The sequence below is a fragment of the Cherax quadricarinatus genome, chromosome 17 (genome assembly GCF_038502225.1).
Source record: "Cherax quadricarinatus isolate ZL_2023a chromosome 17, ASM3850222v1, whole genome shotgun sequence".
Classification (NCBI taxonomy): domain Eukaryota; kingdom Metazoa; phylum Arthropoda; class Malacostraca; order Decapoda; family Parastacidae; genus Cherax; species Cherax quadricarinatus.
In genome coordinates this window covers 48,922,263-48,938,333 of record NC_091308.1, presented here as the reverse complement: position 1 = coordinate 48,938,333, position 16,071 = coordinate 48,922,263, and the positions used below count along the sequence as shown (strand labels likewise).

At 39.8% G+C, this 16,071-nt stretch overlaps 1 protein-coding gene across 1 annotated transcript in view; it reads right to left on the bottom strand.

Annotated features, from left to right (window-relative positions):
* The window catches only part of P5CDh1 (delta-1-Pyrroline-5-carboxylate dehydrogenase 1), a 338,244-nt gene that overhangs the window by 152,716 nt on the left and 169,457 nt on the right, over window positions 1–16,071 (bottom strand). The window contains exon 8 of the mRNA XM_070086007.1: window positions 3,590–3,777. Within this exon, the coding sequence (XP_069942108.1) occupies window positions 3,590–3,777 (188 nt within the window). The remainder of the gene's footprint in view (window positions 1–3,589; window positions 3,778–16,071) is intronic.

Here is a 16,071-nt window from a genome sequence, read left to right as displayed (position 1 = left end):
GAGAAGAAGAAAAACTTTATAAAACTGGGATGTTTAAATGTGTGTGGATGTAGTGCAGATGACAAGAAACAGATGATTGCTGATATTATGAATGAAAAGAAGTTGGATGTCCTGGCCCTAAGCGAAACAAAGCTGAAGGGGGTAGGAGAGTTTCAGTGGGGGGAAATAAATGGGATTAAATCTGGAGTATCTGAGAGAGTTAGAGCAAAGGAAGGGGTAGCAGTAATGTTAAATGATCAGTTATGGAAGGAGAAAAGAGAATATGAATGTGTAAATTCAAGAATTATGTGGATTAAAGTAAAGGTTGGATGCGAGAAGTGGGTCATAATAAGCGTGTATGCACCTGGAGAAGAGAGGAATGCAGAGGAGAGAGAGAGATTTTGGGAGATGTTAAGTGAATGTATAGGAGCCTTTGAACCAAGTGAGAGAGTAATTGTGGTAGGGGACCTGAATGCTAAAGTAGGAGAAACTTTTAGAGAGGGTGTGGTAGGTAAGTTTGGGGTGCCAGGTGTAAATGATAATGGGAGCCCTTTGATTGAACTTTGTATAGAAAGGGGTTTAGTTATAGGTAATACATATTTTAAGAAAAAGAGGATAAATAAGTATACAAGATATGATGTAGGGCAAAATGAGAGTAGTTTGTTGGATTATGTATTGGTAGATAAAAGACTGTTGAGTAGACTTCAGGATGTACATGTTTATAGAGGGGCCACAGATATATCAGATCACTTTCTAGTTGTAGCTACACTGAGAGTAAAAGGTAGATGGGATACAAGGAGAATAGAAGCATCAGGGAAGAGAGAGGTGAAGGTTTATAAACTAAAAGAGGAGGCAGTTAGGGTAAGATATAAACAGCTATTGGAGGATAGATGGGCTAATGAGAGCATAGGCAATGGGGTCGAAGAGGTATGGGGTAGGTTTAAAAATGTAGTGTTAGAGTGTTCAGCAGAAGTTTGTGGTTACAGGAAAGTGGGTGCAGGAGGGAAGAGGAGCGATTGGTGGAATGATGATGTAAAGAGAGTAGTAAGGGAGAAAAAGTTAGCATATGAGAAGTTTTTAGAAAGTAGAAGTGATGCAAGGAGGGAAGAGTATATGGAGAAAAAGAGAGAGGTTAAGAGAGTGGTGAAGCAATGTAAAAAGAGAGCAAATGAGAGAGTGGGTGAGATGTTATCAACAAATTTTGTTGAAAATAAGAAAAAGTTTTGGAGTGAGATTAACAAGTTAAGAAAGCCTAGAGAACAAATGGATTTGTCAGTTAAAAATAGGAGAGGAGAGTTATTAAATGGAGAGTTAGAGGTATTGGGAAGATGGAGGGAATATTTTGAGGAATTGTTAAATGTTGATGAAGATAGGGAAGCTGTGATTTCGTGTATAGGGCAAGGAGGAATAACATCTTGTAGGAGTGAGGAAGAGCCAGTTGTGAGTGTGGGGGAAGTTCATGAGGCAGTAGGTAAAATGAAAGGGGGTAAGGCAGCTGGGATTGATGGGATAAAGATAGAAATGTTAAAAGCAGGTGGGGATATAGTTTTGGAGTGGTTGGTACAATTATTTAATAAATGTATGGAAGAGGGTAAGGTACCTAGGGATTGGCAGAGAGCATGCATAGTTCCTTTGTATAAAGGCAAAGGGGATAAAAGAGAGTGCAAAAATTATAGGGGGATAAGTCTGTTGAGTATACCTGGTAAAGTGTATGGTAGAGTTATAATTGAAAGAATTAAGAGTAAGACGGAAAATAGGATAGCAGATGAACAAGGAGGCTTTAGGAAAGGTAGGGGGTGTGTGGACCAGGTGTTTACAGAGAAACATATAAGTGAACAGTATTTAGATAAGGCTAAAGAGGTCTTTGTGGCATTTATGGATTTGGAAAAGGCGTATGACAGGGTGGATAGGGGGGCAATGTGGCAAATGTTGCAAGTGTATGGTGTAGGAGGTAGGTTACTGAAAGCAGTGAAGAGTTTTTACGAGGATAGTGAGGCTCAAGTTAGAGTATGTAGGAAAGAGGGAAATTTTTTCCCAGTAAAAGTAGGCCTTAGACAAGGATGTGTGATGTCACCGTGGTTGTTTAATATATTTATAGATGGGGTTGTAAGAGAAGTAAATGCGAGGGTCTTGGCAAGAGGCGTGGAGTTAAAAGATAAAGAATCACACACAAAGTGGGAGTTGTCACAGCTGCTCTTTGCTGATGACACTGTGCTCTTGGGAGATTCTGAAGAGAAGTTGCAGAGATTGGTGGATGAATTTGGTAGGGTGTGCAAAAGAAGAAAATTAAAGGTGAATACAGGAAAGAGTAAGGTTATGAGGATAACAAAAAGATTAGGTGATGAAAGATTGAATATCAGATTGGAGGGAGAGAGTATGGAGGAGGTGAACGTATTCAGATATTTGGGAGTGGACGTGTCAGCAGATGGGTCTATGAAAGATGAGGTGAATCATAGAATTGATGAGGGAAAAAGAGTGAGTGGTGCACTTGAGAGTCTGTGGAGACAAAGAACTTTGTCCTTGGAGGCAAAGAGGGGAATGTATGAGAGTATAGTTTTACCAACGCTCTTATATGGGTGTGAAGCATGGGTGATGAATGTTGCAGCGAGGAGAAGGCTGGAGGCAGTGGAGATGTCATGTCTGAGGGCAATGTGTGGTGTGAATATAATGCAGAGAATTCGTAGTTTGGAAGTTAGGAGGAGGTGCGGGATTACCAAAACTGTTGTCCAGAGGGCTGAGGAAGGGTTGTTGAGGTGGTTCGGACATGTAGAGAGAATGGAGCGAAACAGAATGACTTCAAGAGTGTATCAGTCTGTAGTGGAAGGAAGGTGGGGTAGGGGTCGGCCTAGGAGAGGTTGGAGGAAGGGGGTAAAGGAGGTTTAGTGTGCGAGGGGCTTGGACTTCCAGCAGGCATGCGTGAGCGTGTTTGATAGGAGTGAATGGAGACAAATGGTTTTTAATACTTGACATGCTGTTGGAGTGTGAGCAAAGTAACATTTATGAAGGGATTCAGGGAAACCGGCAGGCCGGACTTGAGTCCTGGAGATGGGAAGTACAGTGCCTGCACTCTGAAGGAGGGGTGTTAATGTTGCAGTTTAAAAACTGTAGTGTAAAGCACCCTTCTGGCAAGACAGTGATGGAGTGAATGATGGTGAAAGTTTTTCTTTTTCGGGCCACCCTGCCTTGGTGGGAATCGGCCAGTGTTATAATAAAAATAATAATAATGTACTGCTGGAGTGTGAGCACAGTAACGTTTATAAAGGGATTCGGGGAAACTGGATAGCCAGACTTGAGATCTGGAGATGGGACATACAGTGCCTGCACTCTGAAAGAGGGGTGGAGATATTGCAGTTTGGAAAGGCATCTAAGTTATAATGTTGGTGTGCCTTTGGCAAGACTTTCTGGGTCACCCTACCTCAGTAGGAGACCACCAGTAAGTTAAAATATATCAATAAACTGTTTATTAATGTAATAAAATGTTTTAGAAATTCTACATTAAAAAATATGAACATGACATAATAACACTAGATGTCTATTAGGACACCCAGTATATTCAAAGGCTGGCTTTTTTTGCAGGCCTCACAGTACACTATACAACAACTTTACTCACGGGACTGATCCAGTGAAGTTAATGGCTGCCAAGTGCGGAGACTTGGTTACTGTGTCACCAAAGACTGGCCCATCACTTGGGATGAAGCTGACAACACCACCGGGTACACCAGCTTCACGCATAATTTTATAGATGGTGAAGTTGCTCAGTATAGCAGTGTCTGAAGGTTTCCATAACACAACATTACCCTGAGAAAGATAATTAACAATTGTCCATCTAGTCTTTACTAAAGAAATTTTCACAATGAATCTAAAGAAAGTGCAGGTATAAAAGATGAAAGAAGGTCCTCAATATTCCTAGTCTGTCAAACAAGAATAAATATTTTATTAACCCTTTCAGGGTTTCTGACGTACTAGTACGGCTTACACACCAGGGTTATTGATGTACTAGTATGCCTAAATTCTAGCACCTTCAAACCTAGTGAGAGAAAGTTGGTAGGCCTACATATGACAGAATGGGTCTATGTGGTCAGTGTGCACAGTATAAAAAAAATCCAGCAGCGCACAGTGCATAATGAGAAAAAAAAAAAACTCTGACAGTGTTTTTGGTTTTAAACAGCGACTTTGCAGTGTATTTTCGTATGGTATTTATGGTTGTATTTTAGTTTTCCTGGTCTCATTTTATAGAATGGAAGACATATTACAGAATCTGATTTTGATTGGTTTCATAATGAAAAGTACCTTGAAATTAAGCTCAAAGTAACAGAAATGTTCGATCTTTACCAAAGTTCAAAAGTAAACAAATCATGCCAAGCATCCAATACACGTCAACTGGCGAGTCTAATATTCTTTCACAAGTGTGCTGATATTATTTATACCATTTCTACACTAATGCAGTGGTCTGCATAATAGTAAATCTATTATTTTGTAAGAATAAAAATTCAAAGTGGAAAGCAAAAGAGATGTAAGAGGGGCGTGGGGACATGACTAATGAGCAGAGAAAATGTTATTTTAGTGTCAGGAATGTCTGTCTGTTTATTCTTTACCCTATTTGGAAATTGGCATCTTTTGAAATTTGTGTGAAATAGGCAAAATTGCCAATATCTGACCACTTTATTGGATAGATGAAATCGGTAAATGGGTGGTTTCTTTATTTATTCGATAGGAAAAATGGAGTTCTAGCAAAGTAGATATGATTTTTGTCGACTAGTATACTGGAATTGGCCGAAAATAGATCTCAAAGCGGGCAAAATCGCCGATGCACAAACATCGTCAAGACTGCTAACTTCACGAGAGCATAATTCCGTAAGTTTTTCCATCAAATTTCATACTTTTGGTGTCATTATGATCGAGAAAAGATTCTCTATCATTTCACAGGTACTTCCTTCACTATTTATTTAACCCTGAAAGGGTTAAATCCACAGTGAAGGAAGCACCTGAGGATTAAGAGGAGACTAGGTTTAATCTGAGGAAGAAGTTAGTAGCTCCAAATCTTTTGGAAAGAATAGAGAAATTTTTTACTTTGAATTCAGCAACTGCCTCCACTTTTCCCTTTCTTTCTATGAGGAATGTTTATAGTGTGAGACACCTTCCACTTTGTTTCTTTCTAAGAGGAATGTTTGTAGTGTGAGAGACCTTTCACTTTGCTACTCTGGACAACAAATAGTTACTTAATGGTACAAAGTTGTATGTAAAACTGTGAAACAAAAGAGCATGTGCATAACAGAAGGTGAGGATTTAAAATTACTAAAGAGAAGTAGTAGTAAAGTTCCTAACTATACAGAACAAGAGGTAAAGTCAGAGGCATCGTTAGGGGGGGACCGCCACGGGTGACACCAAAGAGCCTCTAAAGAAGGTGACACTAAGAACATAAGAAAGGAGGAACACTGCAGCATGCCTGTTGGCCCATACTAGGCAGTGTTGCTGCAACATAAGAGAAAAATCCTTTGTTTCTATATAGCCTATTACGTATATGATTACAGAGTACAAATAAGACTATATAGGGAAAATCAATGGCGCTATATGATAAACTATGATAAATCGATCATTTTATTTATGATGTTTTGGAAAAACCGTTAATCACCCTGGCATCACTATGATCAGTCATCAGTGACGTAACATACTGTGTCTGCTCCACCGCCCACGAGTGAGTTTGGTCCAGGTGGTGTATATGTGGCTGGATTAAACAGGCAAAGGGTCAGGTAATTATCATATTTTGAGCTTTACTTTTGCTTATTGGTGATATCAGTCATGTTCATGAATCAAGATATATGAATGGGTGAAAACTGACATTCATGAAATGTTGAAATAACCATGGTGCGTAAGAACATAAGAATGGAGGAACACTGCAAAAGGCCTACTGGACCATACAAGGCAGGTCCTTATCAAAACTACCCCTACCCAATGCTTTTCCACCACATGTATAAGAACATAAGAACAGGCAGGCAGGCAGCGGCAGCAACAGCAACGACCTCCAAGCTCCGTACTTTTCTCCAACTATCAGAGCCACCAGTGCTCCTATGATGACCTAGTTACAAGCAAAACTGCACTACCCAACATAGCACCCAGAATGACAAAAGATTACCAACAGTGAAACCTACAAATCGAAAATAATAGAGATCAAAGGAAGACTGCCCTCAAACCCAAAGCAACACCCCGCTGCCAGCCGAACAACATAACCCTAAGCTTTGTATAACTACAACTTCTTCTTAACTACAACAATTCCTGTAGTATTATGAGGCGCAATCTCAGAGGAAACAGCACCAAGGCCAGCAAGAAAACACCGAAAAATCAACTATTCAACAAGTGTAGCCAGGAGGACGCCGGCCCAGCTACCACCCCTCTCACCACCGCTCAAGGTGACACCACAACAATAACAAACATAGCTGCCCCCAGCCCCTCCACCCCTCTCTTCCCCGAATTCAACCTACCAAGTAGTCTCTCAGGTATGACCAACGATCCAGATACCCTAAAGTCATGCATCTCCACCTTAGTTATTGAAAATATGAATCTTTGAGAGGCGCTAACAAAACAAGACACCAGGATGACACAACTCGAGAACAAAAGTTATCAACACCAGGAATGGCTAACTATGGCAAGACCATCCAAACAGTCATAGATAGCCATGCAGAACAAATAATATCTCTTAATACAAAGGTTGAAGAAGCAGTAAAAGAATGGAAGAACAACTTAGATAACCAGTTCAGTGACTACTTTGCTCTCCAAGAAGATAAAACTGAGCAAGATAAACTATGGGACGCAGTAATAGTTAACAGTCCACTTTTTCCCAGTGATATGAACCAAACGAACAGTAAAGAAATTACTCTCCAGATCATAAAGGACCAAACAAGTGTTATTGTACCAGAGTCAGAAATAAAGGAAGCCAGGTTACTAGGATCCCATGGTAGAAAAAGTGTTATGCTTAGATTCCACTCACATGACAGGAAAAAAGACTTAATAATTGCATCTATTAAAGTAAAGAAAGAGGTATACATAAACGAGTGTCTTACCAAAAAACGTCAGAACCTCCTGTATAGAGTCAGAAAACTTAAGCGGGAGAATAATGACACAATACACCAATGCTTCACACGGGATGGGAAAATTCTAATTAGGAAAACGAATGTAGGTCAACTGTACACAATCACGAACAAGAATGATCTATCACGATTTCTCAGGGATACTAATCTTACAGAGAATAACTAAACAATGTCCAACCTAAAAGCCTACGTAGTGTAGTGTATGTTTTGCTCCATTATTGTTCAAATTTCATAGTACAATCTCTTAGTAATTAAATAATCAACTACCTCATTATGTGATTTTACATAACATTTTGTTGCCAAATTTTCAAGTTTGTATATTCAACTCCAACCTTTATATTATCCTTTGTACCTGTGTACCTGTGTACCTATCTACCATCTTACTATCATATTATAACCAAGTCATTGCCATTGTTATTTTTTACCTATTATTCTTTTGGTACTTTAATTTGTGAATTTTATTTTGTCAATTTAAATCTAGTTATACTCTTGATCTTGTTAACAACCTATATCAGACCCTAGTGCAATTGCAAGTACCATTTTAATTTGTATTTTTATATTATAAGTTTATATAGGTAGTAGGTTGGTAGATAGCAACCACCCAGGGAAGTACTACCGTCCTGCCAGATGACTGTGAAACAGAAACCTGTAACTGTTTTGCATGATGGTAGGATTGCTGGTTTCTTTTTCTGTCTCATAAACACGCTAGATAACAGGGATATCTTGCTACTCCTACTTACACTTTGGTCACACTTCACAGACACGCACATGCATATATATATAAATACATCTAGGTTTTTCTCCTTTTTCTAAATAGCTCTTGTTCTTCTTTATTTCTTCTATTGTCCATGGGGAAGTGGAAAAGAATCTTTCCTCCGTAAGCCATGCGTGTCGTATGAGGCGACTAAAATGCCGGGAGCAATGGGCTAGTAACCCCTTCTCCTGTAGACATTTACTAAAAAAGAGAAGAAGAAAAACTTTATAAAACTGGGATGCTTAAATGTGCATGGATGTAGTGCAGATGACAAGAAACAGATGATTGCTGATGTTATGAATGAAAAGAAGTTGGATCTCCTGGCCCTAAGCGAAACAAAGCTGAAGGGGGTAGGGGAGTTTCAGTGGGGGGAAATAAATGGGATTAAATCTGGAGTATCTGAGAGAGTTAGAGCAAAGGAAGGGGTAGCAGTAATGTTAAATGATCTGTTATGGAAGGAGAAAAGAGAATATGAATGTGTAAATTCAAGAATTATGTGGATTAAAGTAAAGGTTGGATGTGAAAAGTGGGTCATAATAAGCGTGTATGCACCTGGAGAAGAGAGGAATGTAGAGGAGAGAGAGAGATTTTGGGAGATGTTAAGTGAATGTATAGGAGCCTTTGAACCAAGTGAGAGAGTAATTGTGGTAGGGGACCTGAATGCTAAAGTAGGAGAAACTTTTAGAGGGTGTGGTAGGTAAGTTTGGGGTGCCAGGTGTAAATGATAATGGGAGCCCTTTGATTGAACTTTGTATAGAAAGGGGTTTAGTTATAGGTAATACATATTTTAAGAAAAAGAGGATAAATAAGTATACAAGATATGATGTAGGGCAAAATGACAGTAGTTTGTTGGATTATGTATTGGTAGATAAAAGACTGTTGAGTAGACTTCAGGATGTACATGTTTATAGAGGGGCCACAGATATATCAGATCACTTTCTAGTTGTAGCTACACTGAGAGTAAAAGGTAGATGGGATACAAGGAGAATAGAAGCATCAGGGAAGAGAGAGGTGAAGGTTTATAAACTAAAAGAGGAGGCAGTTAGGGTAAGATATGAACAGCTATTGGAGGATAGATGGGCTAATGAGAGCATAGGCAATGGGGTCGAAGAGGTATGGGGTAGGTTTAAAAATGTAGTGTTAGAGTGTTCAGCAGAAGTTTGTGGTTACAGGAAAGGGGGTGCGGGAGGGAAGAGGAGCGATTGGTGGAATGATCATGTAAAGAGAGTAGTAAGGGAGAAAAAGTTAGCATATGAGAAGTTTTTACAAAGTAGAAGTGATGCAAGGAGGGAAGAGTATATGGAGAAAAAGAGAGAGGTTAAGAGAGTGGTGAAGCAATGTAAAAAGAAAGCAAATGAGAGAGTGGGTGAGATGTTATCAACAAATTTTGTTGAAAATAAGAAAAAGTTTTGGAGTGAGATTAACAAGTTAAGAAAGCCTAGAGAACAAATGGATTTGTCAGTTAAAAATAGGAGAGAAGAGTTATTAAATGGAGAGTTAGAGGTATTGGGAAGATGGAGGGAATATTTTGAGGAATTGTTAAATGTTGATGAAGATAGGGAAGCTGTGATTTCGTGTATAGGGCAAGGAGGAATAACATCTTGTAGGAGTGAGGAAGAGCCAGTTGTGAGTGGGGGGGAAGTTCGTGAGGCAGTAGGTAAAATGAAAGGGGGTAAGGCAGCCGGGATTGATGGGATAAAGATAGAAATGTTAAAAGCAGGTGGGGGTATAGTTTTGGAGTGGTTGGTGCAATTATTTAATAAATGTATGGAAGAGGGTAAGGTACCTAGGGATTGGCAGAGAGCATGCATAGTTCCTTTGTATAAAGGCAAAGGGGATAAAAGAGTGCAAAAATTATAGGGGGATAAGTCTGCTGAGTATACCTGGTAAAGTGTATGGTAGAGTTATTATTGAAAGAATTAAGAGTAAGACGGAGAATAGGATAGCAGATGAACAAGGAGGCTTTAGGAAAGGTAGGGGGTGTGTGGACCAGGTGTTTACAGTGAAACATATAAGTGAACAGTATTTAGATAAGGCTAAAGAGGTCTTTGTGGCATTTATGGATTTGGAAAAGGCATATGACAGGGTGGATAGAGGGGCAATGTGGCAGATGTTGCAAGTGTATGGTGTAGGAGGTAGGTTACTGAAAGCAGTGAAGAGTTTTTACGAGGATAGTGAGGCTCAAGTTAGAGTATGTAGGAAAGAGGGAAATTATTTCCCAGTAAAAGCAGGCCTTAGACAAGGATGTGTGATGTCACCGTGGTTGTTTAATATATTTATAGATGGGGTTGTAAGAGAAGTAAATGCGAGGGTCTTGGCAAGAGGCGTGGAGTTAAAAGATAAAGAATCACACGCAAAGTGGGAGTTGTCACAGCTGCTCTTTGCTGATGACACTGTGCTCTTGGGAGATTCTGAAGAGAAGTTGCAGAGATTGGTGGATGAATTTGGTAGGGTGTGCAAAAGAAGAAAATTAAAGGTGAATACAGGAAAGAGTAAGGTTATGAGGATAACAAAAAGATTAGGTGATGAAAGATTGAATATCAGATTGGAGGGAGAGAGTATGGAGGAGGTGAATGTATTCAGATATTTGGGAGTGGACGTGTCAGCGGATGGGTCTATGAAAGATGAGGTGAATCATAGAATTGATGAGGGGAAAAGAGTGAGTGGTGCACTTAGGAGTCTGTGGAGACAAAGAACTTTGTCCTTAGAGGCAAAGAGGGGAATGTATGAGAGTATAGTTTTACCAACGCTCTTATATGGGTGTGAAGCATGGGTGATGAATGTTGCAGCGAGGAGAAGGCTGGAGGCAGTGGAGATGTCATGTCTGAGGGCAATGTGTGGTGTGAATATAATGCAGAGAATTCGTAGCTTGGAAGTTAGGAGGTGCGGGATTACCAAAACTGTTGTCCAGAGGGCTGAGGAAGGGTTGTTGAGGTGGTTCGGACATGTAGAGAGAATGGAGCGAAACAGAATGACTTCAAGAGTGTATCAGTCTGTAGTGGAAGGAAGACGGGGTAGGGGTCGGCCTAGGAAAGGTTGGAGAGAGGGGGTAAAGGAGGTTTTGTGTGCGAGGGGCTTGGACTTCCAGCAGGCATGCGTGAGCGTGTTTGATAGGAGTGAATGGAGACAAATGGTTTTTAATACTTGACGTGCTGTTGGAGTGTGAGCAAAGTAACATTTATGAAGGGGTTCAGGGAAACCGGCAGGCCGGACTTGAGTCCTGGAGATGGGAAGTACAGTGCCTGCACTCTGAAGGAGGGGTGTTAATGTTGCAGTTTAAAAACTGTAGTGTAAAGCACCCTTCTGGCAAGACAGTGATGGAGTGAATGATGGTGAAAGTTTTTCTTTTTCGGGCCACCCTGCCTTGGTGGGAATCGGCCAGTGTGATAATAAAATAAAAAATAAGTTTATACCTAGTTGTACTTCAGCTCATTCTAGCTCAATACATAGACAACAATAAATTCATTATACTAGACCTTAGTGCAACTACAAGAGCAAGTCTGGTGCCACTGTAATTTGTTTTTTTTTATAGTATTAGTTTATACCTAGTTGTACTTTAGCTCCTTCTAGCACAACACATAGACAATATCAATTTCATTATGTTTATTAGTGACTATACTCTATATGACCAAAGTGGTTTAGTGGTATACTTATCCAAACCTCCCACAACTACAGAAATCAGTATTAGAACTCATAACATAATACAGGATATAAACAACCACTATTTAAACCTAAAAGATGAATGATCACGTTGACCCTGATCTAAACCTCCATAATCTAACACACAATCAAAACTTATTGGAAAGTAACTGCCTTTATTACACAGCATCACAAGCCAGCACTATCCTGAACACTGCTCAAAGTCTATCAGTTCTTAACTACAACATCAGGTCCTTAAGCAAACACTATGATGACCTCCTGGCACTCCTTGAGTCACTAAAGACACCCTTCTCCTGCATTATTCTTACTGAGACCTGGCTTAAGCAGGACACAACTGATATCTACCCACTACCAGGATACACAGCAATCCACAACTGCAGACCATACCAAGTCGGGGGTGGTACTGCAATCTATTGCTCTAACCAACTATCTTGTATTAGCACTAATTGCTTTAGTGATGAATATGGGGAATACATTTTTGCTAATTTTACTGAAAAAACCTCAAGACGCCTATAACAATCAGTGCCATATACCGGATACCCCACACAAACATCCCAAACTTCAGTGAGAATCTAAAGTCACTAATAACAAACAGACAAATGAACAAGCACCACCTTCTCTTAGCTGGAGACTTCAATACCAACCTTGGCCTACCACATGATCAGACTGTAACTGATTTCATCAACAATATGAACAACGCACTTCTCATACCAACAATAACTAAACCAACCAGGCTGACTGAGACAAGTGCAACCATAACAGACCACATATGGACCAATATACTAGCCCCCCTTAAATCAGGGATAATCACAGACAGCACTACTGACCACTTCCCAACCTTCCTCTTAACAAACATTAGTAAGCCACCACTCGAATACAACAAAGTTTCATTTAAACTCCATGACGAGGCCTCAATAAGGAATTTCACAGCAGACCTAGAGACTGTTGACTGGCCTACAGAATTCTCCAGTGCCAATGGTATTGATGATTGGACAGACATTTTTCTTAACAAAATACTTAGACTATACAACAAACATTGTCCTATAAAAACGAAACAGATCACGAATAAACGGCTTGGTTGCCCATGGCTAACCAGCACCATTCTGAAATCCATTGATAAGAAACACCAATATGAAAAGCAATATAGACAGGGCTTAATACACAAAGATATTCTTAAACAATATTCAACAGTTCTCACCAAATTAATAAAGAAAGCCAAACAACTGTACTACTCCAGCAGATCCACTGACACAAGAGGAGATATAAAAAAGACCTGGAAAACACTTTCCCAGATTCTGGGGACCCACAAACTAAAAAAAAAAACTAAAAAAAACAAGAATATTGTTCTAACAAAACCTCATGAAACACCACTGCATCCCACTGATACAGCTAACAAGATAAATGACTTCTTCTCAAACATAGGATCTAATCTCGCCAGTAAAATCCCACGTACCAATGCCCATGCCAGGGACTACCTAGATGGGAATTTCCCAAATTCCTTCTATCTTGTACCAACTGAGCCCACGGAAGTCACTGCGATCATAAAGTCATTTAAAAATAACTCGGGGAATCTGTCTCACATCCCACCATTATTGTAAAAGTGAGCGGCCCATGTCCTTTCACATGCTATTACATTACTTTTTAACAAGTCACTAGAAACTAGCACTTTCCCGACACTACTCAAGACAGCAAGGGTTACACCAATACATAAAGGTGGTGACCCTACAGACGTAAACAACTATAGGCCAATATCAAACTTACCATTGCTATCCAAAATCTTCGAGAAACTCGTGCACAGGAGACTATATTCATTTATAATGTCACAAAACATACTCAACCCCTGCCAATTTGGATTTAGGAAAAATAAAAGCACTAATGATGCAATTATAAAAATGCTAGACCTGCTTTACACAGCATTGGAAAATAAGGAATATCTGCTAGGAATTTTTATTGACCTAAGAAAAGCGTTTGACACAGTAGACCATGGCATCCTACTCCACAAACTTGACCACTATGGTATAAGAGGCCATGCGCTTGCATATTTTAAATCCTACCTTTCTAACAGGTATCAGTATGTCACCATTAAAGACACAGCCTCATCAATACGGCTACTTGATACTGGAGTTCTGCAGGGAAGTGTCCTTGGACCCCTGCTCTTCCTCATTTACATCAATGATCTTCCAAACATATCCCAACACCTGAAACCCATTCTCTTTGCTGACGACATGACTTATTTAATCTCCCACCCTAATCTTGCCATCCTCAACACCATTGTTAACGAGGAGCTGCTCAAAATATTGACTTGGATGACAGCCAATAAACTTACACTTAACACTGGCAAAACCTACTATATTATGTTTGGTAGCAGAGCAGGTGTTGCGCAACTTAACATTAAGATCGACAACACTCTAATTGCCAGACATAATGAGGGCAAATTCCTTGGCCTATACCTCGACAACAACCTAAATTTCAGCACCCATATCCAACACATACCAAAAAAAGTATCCAACACATACCTAAAAAAGTATCCAAAACGGTGGGGATCCTCTCCAAGATACGATACTATGTACCGCAAACTGTCCTTCTCACACTATACCATTCACTTATATATCCATACCTCACCTATGCTATCTGTGCTTGGGGTTCAACTGCAGCAACACGCCTAAAGCCAATAATAACCCAACAAAGAGCTGCAGTAAGAATAATCACTAAATCCCATCCCTGGCAACACACCCCTCCACTCTTCATAGATCTAAACTTACTCCCTGTTCAGAACATCCACACTTACTTCTGTGCAATCTATATCTACAGGACCTTAAATTCCAATATTAACCTTGACCTAAAATGCTTTCTTGATAGTTGTGACAGGATCCACAGGCATAACACCAGACACAAACATCTCTATGACATTCCCCGTATTCGACTAAACCTTTACAAAAATTTAATGTATTTCAAAGGACCTAAAATCTGGAACACCCTACCTGAAAACTCTAGAACTGCAGACACATTCATCACTTTCAAAACTACAGTTAGAAAACATCTTATCTCCCTGATCCACCCCGACAACTAACTACATGATAACCACCTGGTGGTTCACAATTACACTCACTCACCCACTGACTATAAACCCAGAAATACTAATTTTAATCTTAAAATAATAAATCCTAACTAGTCATAAGTTTGCCTATGATACTCCAATATAGACACCTTGTATTGTGCCAAAACAAAAGCATTCACATTGCTAAACTCACAAATTATGATGTAGTCACTTAGCCTTAACCCTTTCAGGGTCCGTCCCGTAGATCTACGGCTTTACGTTCAGGGTCCAAACCGTAGATCTATGCCAAAATTCTAACGCCATCAAATTTAGCAGGAGAAGGCTGGTAGGCCTACATCTAAGAGAATGGGTCTGGGTGGTCAGTGTGCACACCATAGAAAAAATCTGGACGCCCACATGGCATTGTGGGAACGCCGGCAAAGTAGCTCTGTTCATAGTGCCTGGCGGCAAGATGCTCTCACTCCCCACTCACTCTCCCAGCGAATTCTGACTCTCCTCTTCACAACTTACAGTTCTAAGACTGATGGAAGTGGAGCTGAAGACGAATTCTATGGTTTTGAACCATATGGTACCATTGTGCCATATGGTACAATGGTGCCATATGGTACAATGGTACCATATGGTACAATGGTGCCATGTCATACAATGATATCATATGGAACAATGGTATATGGTGCAATGGTACCATATGGTACAATGTATGTATAGTACATTGTACCATATGGTACAGGGTACAGGGACCCTAATGGAAATAAATCTGTCTGACTTTTTTGGGTTATCCTAGGTTCCCCAAACATATGCTGCTAAGTATGATATTCTATGTAACTTTATTTGTGTATAACTAAATAAACTTACTTATGATGCCACATGCACTTGAGTAAGTTTATTCAGGTGTACAGAAATACAATTACATAGATTATCATACATAGTAGCATATGTATAAAATCCTAGGATAACGCAAAAAAGTCAGGGTGACTTATTTCTATAGTTATCCCTGTATCTGTACCATATGGTACCCTGTATCATATGGTACCCTGTACCATATGGTACCCTGCACCATATGGTACCCTGCACCATATGGTACCCTGCACCATATGGTACCCTGTACCATATGTTATCCTGTACTGCATGGTACCCTTTACCATATAGTACAATGTACCATATGGTACCCTGTAACATATACCGTGTACCATATGGTCAATAGGTGTTGGTGGCATGAGACACCAGCCAGGACTGAGTGAGTGGCGACGCAAGACTCCGCAGTTTCCGCAGTTTCCGAGACAAAGTGCTTTGTCATCCACCTCAAGGAACACGTAAAGTTCCTGTACACTTGTAAATATATAATAGAACATTACTAATATACAACATTTTTGCATATTTTTCTTGTAAACAACTATTGTAACCAAAATAATAATGAAAATATTAGTGTGTTGAATACAACAGTACCATATGGTACCATTGCATCATATGGTACCATATGGTACCATTACACCATATGGTACCATAAGGTACCATTGCACCATATGGTACCATTG